Genomic DNA, 16,354 nt, shown 5'->3' with positions numbered 1-16,354 from the left:
CTCAGCTGATTTTTAGTTAGGAAAAGTTGTTGCGGTGTCAGATTTCCATCAGATTTTACTCTTTTCAGTGTGTTGTTGACCAACAGAAGGTTTACTGGGTATTTTAAACTGGGTTCAAAATACACTCTTCAGATCTGGGAGAATCACTGCCGGTTTGTTCATGTGCCGAATTACATAAAATCATAATATACACTATCTGGCCAAAAGAGACTGGATTGGATCATTATTGCAGTGATTATGTTTCTATCATTTGGCAACAGTTCTTCTAACTCTAACTGATGGAGTGTGTAGCTTTTCCTTTTTTAAATCACCCTCTATGAAAACACATTATACACATTATGACCATGTCAAGATTCAACAGGCTCAGATTGATGAATCTTGAGAATGGTTGTGAGGATCATGAAGAATCAGAGTCCAGAGCTTAAACTCAGTGAAAGTCTTTGGGATGTGCTGGACTCTTGCATTGGCAATACAAGATCTGGGAATAAATGTGATGTCATACTGAAATATGGAACATGTTTTATATGGTTGTTAAAGAAATTAAGAGCTACATACTCCTTTACATTATGGTTGGAAGAACTGTTGCCGAACATATAACATGATAGAAAAATAACAATCACTGATATAATGATCCAATCTAGACTCTTAAGCAGCGAGTGAGTATTGCATATAACATCATATTTTGAGTTTCTGATGATTCATTGTATTAACTCAATTTTTTCCAGTTCAATGAACTTAATTTTAAGGCAACCAGGTTACTTAATTTTAAGTTAAACCAACAATATTTTACTTTACAGTGTGTGGTTGAGTTGAGTGGGGTGAGTGTGTGTTCATGCAAGAGATTAGATGGCACTATTATTAATAATAATTCATACATTTTTCAGAGTTTGTATTCCATTATCAGTGTTTAACGAACAGTTCACCCAAAAAAAGACAAATCTACTTGCTATAAAGTTCTGACCGAGACGATCCCAGTGTTTCAGGAGCTTGATTCTCATGGTTTGAGTGGTGTGTGTGTGTGAAGTTCAGACTTGCTTCAGTTGAAGAACGCGAGTCATGTTCATTAAGTCTTTTATTTGTTCACATGATGATTCAGTGGATTTTAGCAGCCCCTCCTGTCCTGTCCTTATAACTATATAGTGAGTCACTGTGAAACTCTTCCATTCAAAGGTTTGGGGTAAATAAGGTTTTTAAAAAGACTAGAAGTGGCAGTAAAAACATTTAGGATGTTACGAAATAATTCTATTTCCAAATAAATACTGTTCCTTTGAACTTTCCATTCATAAAAGAATCCTTAAAATGTATTATTGCAAAATATATATTATGGTTTTATCAAGCAGAAAAAACTGGCAACATATTGATAATAGTACGAAATATTTCTTGAGCATCAAATCATCATATTAGAGGGATTTCTGAAGGATCATGTGACACTGAAGATTGGAGTAATGATGCTTGAAAATTCAGCTTTGATCATAGGAATAAATTCCATTCACATAAAAACATCTATTTTTTTAATAATAATTCACAGTTATACCGTTTTCCCTGTAATTGTTTGACCACTTAATGCAGTCTTGGTGAGCAAAAGAGGCACGGGGGTGAGTAAAAGATGACTGTTTTATGGGAATGTTTACATGCACTGATATTCCTCAAACCGAATAAATACAATGCAATTTTAGATTCTGAAAGTTGTTTATATAAACGTTGCAGTCCGTTTCCAGCATTATTTGCTTAACGACTAAATGAGGACGCATACATGTTAAAATATTGTATGCAACTTGACTGCTATTATCATTTCTGTTGTATTTAACAATGTTAGCTCGTATTTCAAACGCGTCTACCATTATCCACGCATTACTTAACGTACAATCAAATCAACATTCAGTCAATTTAGTGAGACATAAAGGCACGTCAAGACGAAACATTTAACAATTATTACTACGATTTTGACGTTTAGAACATACCTTTCTCAGTTCTGACAAGTTTATTCTTCAGAGATCTCATGATGTCGTGTTCATTGACATCCGGGCAAGTACGGACACTCTTTCACACCAAGAACATTAAGGAAAATATAGTAAAAAAAAAAATATATATATATATATATATATATGAGAAATGATATCGCTGGAATCACTTTCAGAACGATTTTCTGCTAATGAACTATTTCCCGCTAATGAACGATAAAACATTCACAGCCAATCAGAATCCGTCCTGCTTGAAAGCGCAAAAACTAAAAATTTGAAAACTAAAAGTGATTTCTGGCTGTTTTTGTTATAATGAGCTACTCCACACATGATTATTATAACTTATTTTTACGATCAGCGCAATGCATGATGGTATGTATGTAGGGCTTAGGTTAGTGACCATCGGTTGTACACTACTTTTCAAATTCTGGGATACATTGAGTATATAGGGTAGGCCTATAATAATCTTCACTATACATTCAGACAGCACTACAAAATGGCGAGCTCACTATATAGTCCACTATATAGTGAGTAATGGGTGATTTCGGACACAGCAAATATAATTATTGTTCTTTGTGTGAACGAACTTTTAGTTTAATGATCTACAACAAAACCGTTTTGATTTCTACAATAGTAATGTTGAATTTCTTGTTGGAAATTACATCAAAAGTGGAAAAAGTTGGTCAAAAACGTACATTTACACAACTTTCATTTTCAGACGACACTCTGCACTGTTGTATAGGCTTCGTGTTTGTAATAGTGCTGATATTCTGGTGTGTGTGAGGCGTGATGGTGGGGGAACCGTTTCAAGTCAAACAGGTGAAACATAGCAAATATTATGTTTGAACAGTAGTGATATTGTTTAACACAATATTTGTTAGGAGTAGTTGAATCATTCACATTGAGGTTGCATATTGACTTTTTTTATTATCTGACCAGAGTTGTTTTTCTAAGCATGACATTTGATGACAGAAAGGAATGATTGTTTGTTAATGAACTTCTGGACCAATCACAGCTCAGAATGCTCGCATTCATCAAACGTTTTACACAATTGACTCGAGCAATAAAGTAGCATCTTATGTTACTGTTTGTTATTGATGAGAAGTGTTCAGTCGTGTGAACGGTGACTTCACATCTTCAGTCTGTTTGTTCTTGTTCAACTTGTCAAGTTTCCAGACCTGCTTTTCCAACAGATACTGAAACTCAGCACAAATTTCTGAACTCTGCGTGTCGGCAATATCAGAGTCTTCAAACCTTTGTGTTCTGGTGGAAGGATTTATTATCGGATTGAATATCAATGAACTCCGATACGTTGAATCTTAATAGGGCTAAACTGGACTGAACACACTTATGGACTTTCAGTGGACATCTCGCCTGCCTTTGTACATTTTATTTATTCTTTTACATGTGATGCCTCAGATTTTATTGGAAGGATATTGTTGAACTATATATACACACACTCGCGTGTGTGGGTGTGTCAGATCAAATGTACTTCACATTGTCATGTTTTTATGCCAACTTTGGAGAGAAATATTGTAGACGTAGAGGGCCGATACTGACGCTTTCATGCACAACATCTCGTATTTGTTCAATCCATCAGGTTGTTTCTCGCACTTTTGTTTGTGTGTATATGAAACCCAGGGTTAAATGAACCGTTTTAGTGGTAAATGGCACTTTCCATTAATAGGCGGCGGCAAATTTGTGTTTAATTGTCACTTAGTTTCAAAATACAGTATTCAATATAGATAATTTAAATTTTAATTAATGTGTTTTTATTTAACTGACTAAAAATTAGCAGTGTAACCTAAACTATTTCATGATCTTCCCCCATATGACAAAATGTAAATATTCTATAAATTTGACACACACAGGAAGTTACATCATATATACCATATATATATATGAAGAGTTCAGATGCAAAAGCCTCTAAATGCCATTTGAAATGTTCTTCTTTAATGATGATTTTTATCAAACTTGTATATTTAAGTTCAGTAATTTCACATCATTAAAGAAGAAAATTTCAAATGGCATTTAGAGGCTTTTGCATCTGAACTCTTCATATATATATATATATATATATATATATATATATATATATATACACACACGCACACAAATACACTCTTAAAAATGCTGGGTTGTTTTAACCAATTTTGGGTCAAATATGGACAAACCCAGCCATTGGGTTAAATTTTTTTATTACACTTTTTTTGGGTTTGTCCATATTTGACCCAAAGTTGGGTTAAAACAACCCAGCATTTCTGTATGTGTGTCTATATATATATAGACATAGAAGTGTAGGTTGTATATATAAATACACTCACATGCATGTATATTTAAGAAATGTTTACATGTACTGTATATATATATTTATACATAATTTATATTATATATAAATATAAACATTTTATATATAAATATCACATTTTTCTTAAGTATGTACATGCATGTGTTTGCATTTATATATATTTATACACAAATAGGCTACATATATATACACGCATGCATTTATATTGGATGTGATTATTCGTTTCGAAAGGACAAATATAAAATAGATTTCATACATTTTATAGAAATAATATAAAATTGCAGTTTGTCATTCTGAGGTCGTAAGCTCCTCCTTTCACTGAACGTTTAGACCAAATGACTTTATTAAAGAGTTGTAAGCTTTTACCCTTTTTGTGGAAAGTGCCAAAACACGATTAACTGGTTTAACACTGATGAAGTTCTCTGGTTTGGGTTTTTGAGCAACCAATATAATAATGAACACATGAAATCTGATCTTGGATCAGTGAATTCAATATGCATACAGGCCCAAATCTCATCCTTGCATCTCCAGAGTCCAGAGAAAGAGAGATTTACTATAGATATCTATCATTGATGGTTATTATTTTTCAGAACTGACAAGTAATATAGATATACAATGTTACACTCTGTAGATTGTAGGATTGTTGTGGGAACATTTCTTTTACCATCAAAATAAAGTTTTATTTAACAAGAACAGCAGAACAACGGATGGTGTTTGTTATTCGAGACGTATTGAGTGGCATTGCTTTTATTTTGCTCATGTTCATTTATTATTGTATGTATATCGGCCAATATATCGGTTATCGGTTTTCAAGTACAAAGAATTATCGGTTTCAGCCAAAATTTTCATTGATAATTCTCATTTTATTATGGAATATTGCAGCATTTATTACAATAAAACATTCATCCATATTTTCACTTCTCATGTATTGTGCAAATCATTCATGTAAGGGATTAGTATATACAGAACAAGTTGCTAAATGAATCTGGCTGCTGGTTTTTACATGTCGTCCTTGTCTTTGGCGCCGTGTTTGAGGATGCGAGTGAACTCGACGTAGTTGAAGTTCCCTTTCTTGTCGATCGGCGCCTCTCGGAAGAGCTCGTCCACTTCTTCATCTGTGAAGCGGTCACCCATGGTGGTAAGCAGCTCTCGGAGATGATCCTCGTGGATGAACCCTGTCACACACACACACACACATCACAACCACTTCAGGGTCAGTCGACTAAACGCATTTAGCCATCATTTTAAAAAAAGAAAGAAGTTGTTTAAAAAATGACATTTTATGGTTTTAGGTTTTAGTTAGTTAACTATAATAATCATGTTTAGGTTTTAGGAATAATGCATGTATGGTTTTAGTCATATCTAAGCCTAAAATCAAAAGAAAAATATTTATGTAATTGTAAAAAAAAATTATATTATGCATTTTTGCTTACACTGAAAAAAATAATATGCTTTATGTAATCAATAAAATTGTGGCAACATATTACACGCAATATTATTAATTAAATAGTACAAATTAGAATTAATTAGAATATTAATTTGATTAACTATTACTCAATTCTAATTTGTTCAATTTAATAAATAATATTGCTTGTAATCTGTTGCCACAATTTTATTGATTAGATAAAGCATATTCATTTTTACAGTGTATTTCTTAGACTTATGCCTTTTAACCTATGCTGTACATTTTAACATGAACTATTCAAGAAGCTGTTGATGTCATTTTAAACTCTGAAACTGTTAATCCTGTGAACTTTATGAGGGGATAATTACAGCCCAACTTATATTAAAATGCATTAATTTAGCTTGAGATGGTGCAGTGCAGTTTATTAACACTTGAACATGTTATTTGTCTGGCAGATTAAAGTCCTCGCTGTACCAGAAGCGTCTTCATCGAAGCATGTGAAGGCGTTTCGTATGACGTCCTCGGGGTCTGTCCCGTTCAGACGTTCTCCAAACATGGTGAGGAACATGGTGAAGTTGATGGGACCTGGAGCTTCACTCATCATTCCCTCCAGATACTCGTCAGACGGGTTCTTCCCTGGGTAACACACACACACACACACACATCAACTTCACTGCTGACTCCTGCTCTAAGTTTCATTTGTGTTGGTAAAATCATTCCAGTGTGGTTGATGACAAATGGTTGATATTTTGTATGTTATTTGGCCTGCAAAATTTTACTGACAAAAGACAATATTGGAGGAATGCTAAAAAAAAAAAAGTCATCTCAAAATTTTTGATGAATGAGTTCGAACAGGAGCGTCACGAACGTGCGTCACAGAACAGAGCGAACATTTGCTTATAAAACTTAAAGGGATAGTTCACCCAAAAATGAAAATTCTGTCAGTATTTCCTCACCCTCATGTTGTTCCAACCCCGTAAGACCTTCGTTCATCTTCGCAACACAAATTAAGATATTTAAGATATTAAGATCGCTCCTGCATACAGTCCATAGGCTTCTTCAGGGAATGACTCTTGCTGGCATCGAAAAGTCATTAAAGACATCGTTAAAATAGTCCAAGTGACTACAGGGGCTCAATCTTAAGTTTATCAAACGACGACTTTTTGTGCGCAAAAAACAACTAATATTTACTTCCTTCTCCATGGGCCTGTAGTCAGTTAACGTAGTGAGATTGCGTAGAGCTACGTCACACGTAGGCTCACTATTGGCCGACGCTGGTCATGTGTGTGTGATGCGTGTGACGTACAATAACAGAAGCTTACGCTATTAAACTAGTAACCAGAGAAATAAACGAATAGTTGAAATAAAGTCGTTATTTTTGTTGTTTTTTGCGCACAAAAAATGTTTTCGTCGTTTGATAAACTTAAGATTGAGCCACTGTAGTCACTTGGACTATTTTAACGACTTTGAGGACAGCAAGTCATTCCCTCAAGAAGCCTATGGACTAGTATGCAGGAGCGATCTTAATATCTTAAATATCTTAATTTGTGTTGCGAAGATGAACGAAGGTCTTACGGGGTTGAACAACATGAGGGTGAGTAAATACTGACAGAATTTTCATTTTTGGGTGAACTAACCCTTTAAACTGTCTTTTTTTTTTTTTTTAAATGAGCGATCGTTTCGCTTGATAAGACCCTTATTCATCGCCTGGAATCGTTTAAAGCCATTAAACCCTTAAAGTTTGCACTGAAACTGTCTTTTGGACTTTGAACCGTTTGGTCCCCATTGAAGTCCATTATATGGAGAAAATCCTGGAATGTTTTCATCAAAAACCTTCATTTCTTTCCGACTGAAGAAAGAAAGACATGGACGTCTTGGATGACATGAGGGTGAGTAAATTATCAGCAAAAGTTTTTTTTAAAAGTGAACTACTCCTTTAATAAAAGTGTGTAGCTTTAGGTTTTTATATATAATCATAATAAGTAAAAAGATGAACCTCAAACCGCATGTGTTGAGAAGTTATTTCCCATGTTATATAAAACCGTATATTACCAAGAGAGGCCAACATGTCGTGCAGGTCCTCCTTATCGATGAAGCCGTCTCTGTTCTGATCGATCATATTGAAGGCCTCCTTGAACTCCTGGATCTGTGATTGGTCGAACATGGCGAAGACATTGGAGGTGGCCCTCTGCGGGCGCTTCTTCGTGGTCTTTCCTTTGGCACGCTTGGCTGCGGACATTATGACGGCTGGGTTTGGTTCTGCAGAAGAGATGCGAGATTACAGTCATTACAGGCGGCTTATCGGAGTCTGGAGGGAAATGCAAAGCAATAGAGCAATGCCGTCGACTCGGAAGATAGATGAAGTGGTAACGCTTTTTCAAATTTGTGTTAAAACAACCCAGTGAATTCATCTAAAACTTCATTTTTTGTACTGCGTGGAATATTTTACTGAAAACAATGTACTTATAAAAGCGCAAGGCCAACTAAATCAAGCCTGAAAATAGTGACACTTTAAAAAACTTTTGATTTCACTTATACAATCTAAACAATGCTGGGTTGTTTTAACCCAAATTTGGGTCAAATATGGACAAACCCAAATGTTGGGTCAAAAATATAATTTCAAATTTTAACCCAACTTCAACTCTCACTTTCAACTGTATATTTTTTTTTAATTAAACTTTGAACCCAACATTTGAGTTTGTCCATTTTTGACCCAAATGTGGGTTGAAACAACCCAGCATTTTCAGAGTGTGTGCAGTATATGAAGAGTTCAGATGCAAAAGCCTCTAAATGCCATTTGAAATTTTCTTCTAAAATGACCATTTTTATCAAGCTTGTATATTTAAGTTCAGTAATTTCACTTAAATGACAATTAATAGGTAATCTCCATTACCATTTAAGTGAAATTACTGAACTTAAATATACAAGCTTGATAAAAATGATCATTTTAGAAGAAAATTTCAAATGGCACTTAGAGGCTTTTGCATCTGAACTCTTCATATGTATATTTGGGTTACACTTTATTTTAAGGTATCAGTATTACAGTGTAAATACATTTGCGTACCGAGTACTAATATATAACTACATGTACTTACTATACACTCTAAACAATGCTGGGTTGTTTGAACCCAGATTTGGGTAAAATATGGGCAAACCCAAATTTTGGGTTAAAAATGCAATTTAAAAAAAAATTACACAGTTGAAAGTGAAAGTTAAAGTTGGGTTAAAATTTGAAAATAAATTTTTAACCCAACATTTGGGTTTGTCCATATTTGACCCAAATTTGGGTTCAAACAACCCAGTATTTTTTAGAGTGTATGCTTAGGGTTAATTGCATGTAATTATGCATAACTTGTTATTATGTAACAGTAAAATAAAGTGTCACCTATATTTAGACCCAAATTTTGATGTTTATTATAACAACAGAACCCCATTTCAAGTGTACAAGATCATATTGAATCAGTTTACATGTTCTCTGCCAGCAATGTTCAACTATAAACTTAAACTATATTATATCGGTTAACCATTTACAAAAGCAACATCGATTGACAGTTCTTAGAGTAAGTGTACCTGGTTTAGCTGTAAGACGGGAGAGAACGCCGGGTGTGTGTTGGATCTGTTCCTCTTTGGTCTGAAGGGAAGTTTGTTTGGTTTTTCAGGCTTTTCTCCACACCTCCCTGTTCCTGAGCGGCCAATGAGGTCAGCCTCCCGTCTGGAGCCTTTAGCCATACAAGGCAAAGGAATCCGAGAGCCGCAGACCTCGCATATCCTGAGAAACAGCAGAACGTTTTCACAATGGCCCGGCTCTGGCCAGAACGAGGCCTTATTTAGCAAATAAATGACTAAGTGTGCAGGACAAAAGAAACATTTCCTTTGGCAGCAAGTGCAGATGAAGACCAGCACAGGCCGGCTTTCTAAAGTCATTTCAGGCACTGCTCAGGGATTTGCATTGCATTGAAGGGGAAAAATATGCAAATTTATGAGCTGCTGGCTTTGGTAACAGAGATGTATCTTCGTTCTTCTTCTCAAACATTTATATACACAAATGAATGGAGAGCTATTTAAATGTTCCTGCTGCATGCAGTGTCTATTTTTTTAAAAAATACATTAAAAAAACAGTGTGCACAAAGATTTTATTGCATAATTAAAATAGGTGATGTTACAAATGTTCACAGTATTTTTCTATATTTAGGGGGGGAGAAAGAGAATATCAATGTAAGTCTATGCACCAATGTTCAGCTAAACAATGACGCTATTGTCTTTTTAGAGCTGCTTTATGACAGAGCTGAACTCTGTTTGCATCATTGAATCATTATTTTCCTGTTTATCCCTGCAAAGCTGCTTAGAAACAATCTTTATAGTATAAAACACTATAGAAATAATGGAGACTTGACAATGTCCAGTTACATTAGACTAAACAGCATTCATTCTACACCAACCCTTATGAAAATTAACCATGTTTTTACTACAAATAAGACCAAAAAGCATGATTATTATTTTTGTAGTTAAACAACCATGGTAATCACAATTTATTTTCTTTGCTATTGTTACCATTTGTAGTAAAACTGTCAATCAACCAATCAATTCGCCAAAAAACAAAGAAACAGAAAACATGGCTGCTACACTTTTACCAAAATAAAAACCACCGTTAATATTCGTAAGGGGATGTCTTAGATGATTTAATTTAATAAAATGTTGTTTATTAAAAGTGTAACCAATCAGATTAGCGCAATAAACCCCGCCCCCTGCATCTTCATCGCAGTGATTGGTTCGGAAGTTGAGCGGCAAATCCTACCGGCTTATCATTAATCACAAAATTTCTTCCTACAGAGGGCGCTTTACGGCTCACCGGTCTAAAGCCATGAATGATATAATAATAATAATATATGAATGAATTATGCTCATCTCATCATTTAATCCTCTTTACTAGAGACATTTGTTAACCAGAACTTTAAAAATGGCCAAAACTTTAAAAAAAATCATTTATTTATACTTGACACACAAAGAAAAATGCGCGCCATAGTGCACAACTACATCGTTTTGAAAAGCCTCATCCAGTTAATCAGCGCTGTGAAAAGTAACATGTATCACGAGACAATGTTTTTTTTTCCACAGAGGTGTTCTGGATATTTTTTGTGCACCTGAATAATGATACTTGGAAACATTAATAGTGTTGAATCGTAAAAAATCCCAATGAAAAGTAAAGATAAAATAATTATTATTTACACCCATCGCGCCTTGACCAATTACAGACTAGATCTGTGCCGCTAACCCCGCCCTTTCTGTCACTTCTACGCTAACCAGCGTTCTGGATCTTGATTTTTATTTTTTTTTATTTTTTTTTCCGTGGGCGGATCCAGTAGACACACACACACACTTCCTGCATCGCAGCGGTCACATCAAACCTTCTCTTTCCAGAGCTCTTAAAGGATTTATTCTTAGCTGAGTTTGAATGGAAAATTTGCCCTGCGTTTGAGTCCTCTCCGATTCAGGTTTAGTATATGCAGTTTTGATTTTTAATAACTCTCGGAGACTAGTAAAGCAGCAGATGTGGAATGAGACGAGGCCATTAGTGCTCTTATTTTGAGTTGCGTGATACCTGCGCAGGTGGACTGACCTCTGATCACCTGTCCGTCAAGCTGCATATCAAAGTCATGGACGGTTCAAATGACAGCAAGAAGGCGGAGCCCAGAGTCAATGAGAAGAAATGCTGTGAGTTATTATTATTATTTGTGCTAATTTTAGTACCCGTGTCTTCATAAAATGCTCAATGGTGGATCAACCTTTGTGGGGATTCAAACTAACCTTTTGGTCACTAGTACTACCCAATTATCAGATGTTATAAGGTATAGGCTATGCTGTTTTGAATTATAAATGCTTTCATTTCGAGTGCATTGATGTGGTGGATGTATTTTTCTGTAAAAACATAATTTATATCCTTGTAGATAGCTCTCTAATTCAATTCCTACTAGTAATAAGAATGCACTTACAGAGCTCTGTAATAGAATTTTTACTAGTAAAAATAAAGATATGTATAATTGCAGAGCTCTATAATTAAATTAAAGAGTTCACACCCAAGATTTTTGTATTTGCTGTCACGTTTGTCATATAGTTCTTTATGTTCCAACACCAGCGAGACCAGCAGCTCTACATTTGCTTGCATCCTCGCCGGCAGCGATATGAATGGTAGGGGAAGACTCATAAATGGTATTAACCCCAGTGACGGGGTTGGAGTAGGTCATTTATATACCGTAATGTAACGTTAAGTCAATGGCGTTCATAAACACGCTGAAAAGCGATTATGCGCGTTGATAGCACGCCAAAAATGGAAATACGAATTGGCGTGTCATATATACGCCATTTCATGAGATCAGTCTGATTTAAGCTAAAACGGCTTGCCATAATAACGTCAATAACTGGAGTGCCTTCGGTCCTGGTGAAATCCTCACTCTCTTCCACCAGCAGAGGAACTCTGAAACAGCGGAGATGTGTGCGACTGTTATAGTATAGTATTTGATGTCATTATACTGGTCTGAGTCTGACAGGAACATTGGCAGTGAATCATGTGTGTTTGTTCTGTTCCATAGCATGGGCATCATACATGACCAACTCGCCCACCGTGATCGTATTGATCGGCCTTCCCGCTAGAGGAAAGACTTACATATCTAAGAAGCTGACGCGCTACCTCAACTGGATCGGGGTTCCCACGAAAGGTGTGTGTGACTTTTTACAGACCTGACCGCTTTTCAGTTCTGTACCGATTCTGCCGGCCAAATATGATTATTCCTGGGGTTGATACACCAAAATCATTTCTTAAGTTGAACAAGAAATTAATTAAAATACATAAATTTGGAATTCATTCTTATTCCGACTGTCATGTAAAATAAAGGGAAAACATAACAGGGAATTTTAACATTTTTCCCAGCTCTACAATATTCATACAGCTTGAAATGACTCCTAATCTAGAAATAATGACGTCACGTGTTGTTCAAAAGATGTGGGAAACATTTCTAACATTCGTACTGCTATTAAATATTACACTAGCTTTATGGCCCTATGATGATAAAGATACAGTTTTATACAAATCGTTCTATATGTAGTCCACACCTGTGACGATAACATCACGGAGGAACTGGAGTCACAACGATTTTTGAACGATAAAAACATTGACAGCCAATCAGAATCCATCCTGCTGTAACCAACTCGAGCATTTAAAGTGACAGACGACAAACCCCGTGCTTAAGATAAACCGATTAGCAATCGTTAAGACTGTTGTGTGTTCGTAACAGTTGTGTGTTTCTGTCAGTGTTTAACCTGGGCGTTTACAGACGCGAGGCGGTACAGTCCTACAAGTCCTTCGACTTCTTCCGTCATGATAATGAAGAGGCCATGAAAATCAGGAAGTAAGTGTTTCCCCAGCGTGTGTACAGTTTAAACACAAGAGGATGTTTCTACAGCAGAATGACAAGCGTTTTGAGTTGGATTTTGTGACTTTATTGTAATATTCACATCAAATTATGTTTGTGGACCTATTATGCCTACATTGTGGACCTACATTGGTTTTCATGGTTGGATTTTAACCGTTTTTTTTTTCCCATATATTTGACTGGGCCCTATGAAATCCGTTTTATAATTTTCCAAATTCCGTTTGAATTTTTTTGGATTCCGTTTTTTTTTTTTTTTTTTGGTGAAATTAAAATATTTAATAATCAGAAAGCCTGTCTAATTAATAGAAACCATGAAACTTGTACAATTTAACAATAATTTATTAAAAGATTTACAAAAATTACATGTTTGGGCCATTTTTTTTTTCTCATATTTCACCCAAATTCTGTTTTCTGGATTCCTTTATTTAATTTTTTATTAAATATTTAAATGAAAAAAGAAAAAAAAATCATTTAAAAATTACAGGGAGTTCAGAAACGCTGACACTAATATAACGAATGAGTTTGTAACTGTGCAGAGATACTTCAATATCAAACAGCACAATATGTGAAAAAGCACAATAGGTCCTCTTTAAATGATGGCAAACACTGGTTGTGGTCTGATGGTGTGTGTGTGTGTGTGTGTGTGTGTCTCAGACAGTGTGCCATCGTGGCTCTAGAGGATGTGAAGGGTTACCTGAACGAGGAGGGAGGGCAGATCGCTGTGAGTTCTGCTCTTTACACGTCCAATCTTTGGACTTTACACAATTTTCTCCAAAATGATTCACATGTATTGTTTTGTGTTATTTGTTGCATAAATATGCAGTTGTTTCACAGTTTATATTGGCATATTTTTATTGTTAACTTTAAATAAAACTATATATAAAAAAAACATTAACACCCTTTTTATATAATGCATTCTAAAAGTATTTTAATGCATTAATTATGCTCCTTATAATATATTGTATGCCTATGGTCTTATGACTGTAACCACAGTTATAATACATCTAATTATTGAACACACCTTTAGATAGTATAATGCATTAAAACGCATGACAATTTTTTCAGAATCTAAAAATATTATAATGCATTTTAACTTTGGTTACAATTATTTATGAAAAGACAAAGCATTATATATAATGTGTGTGTGTGTGTGTGTGTGTGTGTGTGTGTATATATATATGTACACTATGAGTTCCTTTTTAATGCATTAAACAGAAGTTAACAAAAATCTATTGAAATAAAGCTAAAATAATATTCAATATTAAATGAAAAACTTAATTAAATATTAATATATATGCTACATTAGTATAGAAATAATACTGAAATCAAATGATTAACATCATTAGATCATCGTGCATCATATAAAATGTCTCTTTCTTTTCACTTCTTTTATTCAGATGGTGTTTTACTGATCTGTAATGGATGCATGTAGTTATATTTTATTCAAGCATGAATGCATTTTGGATGAATTTGAGATGTTCTGCGATCACATTTTCACCAGAAATGCTTATATTCAAATATTTGCTGTCATTTTCGCACTATATTCCACACCTGTATCTGTACCTATACCTGCAAAAGAGCATATAAATCAATGTCATCTCAATTAATACAATAACTATTTTCCTTTTATTATCTAATTGCAGTTGTATCATAAACGAATATAGCTATAATATTTCCAGTATGATTGCTGATTTATTTCTCATTTGTCCCTGCAGGTTTTCGATGCCACGAACACAACGAGAGAGAGACGAAACCTCATCCTGGGTTTTGCGCAGGAGAACGCGTATAAGGTGAACATCAGTCGCTCGCTCAAATATGATGAGTTGTGTGAAACATGCAGAGATCACTAAAGCTCCTGGTTTGCTCTTTATAAACCTGTGTGATTATTTTTGCTTTTGCTTCCAGGTGTTTTTTGTCGAGTCACTCTGTGACGACCCAGAAGTCATTGCTGCCAACATACTGGTGAGTGTTAAAATATTCATATTCTGCAATTAATTTCATCTGCTTATCACTGCTGTTACATCATATGATGTTGTTAAAGGGTAAGTTTTCCTAAAAAAATGAAAAAATAAAATAAAAAAGGAAACCGAGGGTGAATCATTAATGGCATCATTTTCATTTTTGGGTGAACTAACGCTTTAATGGTCGATGGCATGAAATGTCTTATTATAATTATGCAACTTTTATGTGCTTTAATTAATTGAGACTATATGGAAATATTTGTACATTTAAAAAAACAATATTTATCACAGTGAAAGATTAAATTATTGTTATTGATTTTAAAAATGAACAAATTGAAAGTAACACCTAACCATTCCACTATGTATTTATGTAATTATACATGAGCTATAATCTTGATGCTGATAAAAGTTAATATCAGTGCAATCTGGGATCAGGATGTGAAGGTTTCCAGTCCGGATTACCCTGAGAGACACAGAGAGAGCGTGATGGAGGACTTCCTGAAGAGAATCGAGTGCTACAAAGTCACATATCAGCCGTTAGATCCTGATGAACATGACAAGTAACATTACACTTTACAAGTCTCTTTCAATCCATTTATTAAAGGGATACTCCACTTTTTTGGGGGGGAAATAAGCTCATTTTACAACTCCCCCAGAGTTAAACAGTTGAGTTTGACCGTTTTCGAATCCATTCAGCCGATTATCTGATATGTAGAAGAATATCAGTAACCAGACAGTGTCTGGTCCCATTGACACATTGGCGAGTTTCAGTAACATAGAAGCCTATGGAGGAGTGATCCAGCTCTCAGATTGCATCAAAAATATCTTAATTTGTGTTCTGAGGATGAACGAAAGTCTTACAGGGTTGAAACAACATGAGGGAGAGTAATTACTGACGACAGAGTTTTAATTTTTAGTTGAACTAACCCTTTAACTTTTCTGTAGTTATGTCAGAAAGCCTCCAGCAGAGAGCAGTACAGATTCAGGACAGTTTGCTGAATTTACGTTGTTCTTTTGTAAGCATGTGGTTTTGTTTTAATGATCATAATAAAATACCTGTAAATATCTTCAAGTAGATTAGGTTACATTCAAATTATGTGGAAAACTTTGAAAAACTTGTAAGGATTGTTTGGAGAGTCGAGAGCATTTCTGTAATTCCTCAGGCGCAGCTTTTGGCTTCATCGTGACATAATCTTGCTGGAAAAATACAAGCTCTTTAAAGTGCTTCCAGACAGAGCCACAGCCATTAAATCTCTCCTTGCCTTCAGACATGTTGGATTACCTTTTATTCT

At 34.9% G+C, this 16,354-nt stretch overlaps 2 protein-coding genes across 2 annotated transcripts in view; one reads left to right on the top strand and one right to left on the bottom strand.

Annotated features, from left to right (window-relative positions):
• Positions 1-4,616: 4,616 nt before the first annotated feature.
• Positions 4,617-9,394, bottom strand: myl9a (myosin, light chain 9a, regulatory). Its single transcript, XM_039653120.2, has 4 exons — positions 9,245-9,394; positions 7,727-7,933; positions 6,149-6,310; positions 4,617-5,444 (listed from the first exon to the last, which is right to left on the bottom strand). Exons 2-4 carry the CDS (start codon positions 7,911-7,913, stop codon positions 5,269-5,271), a joined length of 525 nt encoding a protein of 174 aa, XP_039509054.1. The 5' UTR covers positions 7,914-7,933; positions 9,245-9,394; the 3' UTR covers positions 4,617-5,268.
• Positions 9,395-11,042: 1,648 nt separating this feature from the next.
• The window catches only part of pfkfb2a (6-phosphofructo-2-kinase/fructose-2,6-biphosphatase 2a), a 17,805-nt gene continuing 12,493 nt past the window's right edge, over positions 11,043-16,354 (top strand). The window contains exons 1-7 of the mRNA XM_089124772.1: positions 11,043-11,386; positions 12,262-12,387; positions 12,981-13,077; positions 13,756-13,822; positions 14,817-14,891; positions 15,007-15,063; positions 15,498-15,622. Coding sequence (XP_088980898.1) covers positions 11,329-11,386; positions 12,262-12,387; positions 12,981-13,077; positions 13,756-13,822; positions 14,817-14,891; positions 15,007-15,063; positions 15,498-15,622 — 605 coding nt within the window. The 5' untranslated portion in view covers positions 11,043-11,328. The remainder of the gene's footprint in view (positions 11,387-12,261; positions 12,388-12,980; positions 13,078-13,755; positions 13,823-14,816; positions 14,892-15,006; positions 15,064-15,497; positions 15,623-16,354) is intronic.

Source organism: Pimephales promelas, chromosome 20, assembly GCF_988280905.1.
Source record: "Pimephales promelas chromosome 20, fPimPro1.hap1.1, whole genome shotgun sequence".
Taxonomy (NCBI): domain Eukaryota; kingdom Metazoa; phylum Chordata; class Actinopteri; order Cypriniformes; family Leuciscidae; genus Pimephales; species Pimephales promelas.
Note: the sequence above shows the minus strand (reverse complement) of the source record. Positions and strands in the feature narration are given on the sequence as shown.

Bases quoted from the DNA above. Each gene is read 5' to 3' on its own strand.
- myl9a (XM_039653120.2), bottom strand. From the start codon at position 7,913: ATGTCCGCAGCCAAGCGTGCCAAAGGAAAGACCACGAAGAAGCGCCCG. The intron at 6,311-7,726 runs GTAATATACGGT...TGTGTTACCCAG, and splicing joins CGACATGTTGGCCTCTCTTG to GGAAGAACCCGTCTGACGAG. The intron at 5,445-6,148 runs GTACAGCGAGGA...TGTGTGTGACAG, and splicing joins CTTCGATGAAGACGCTTCTG to GGTTCATCCACGAGGATCAT.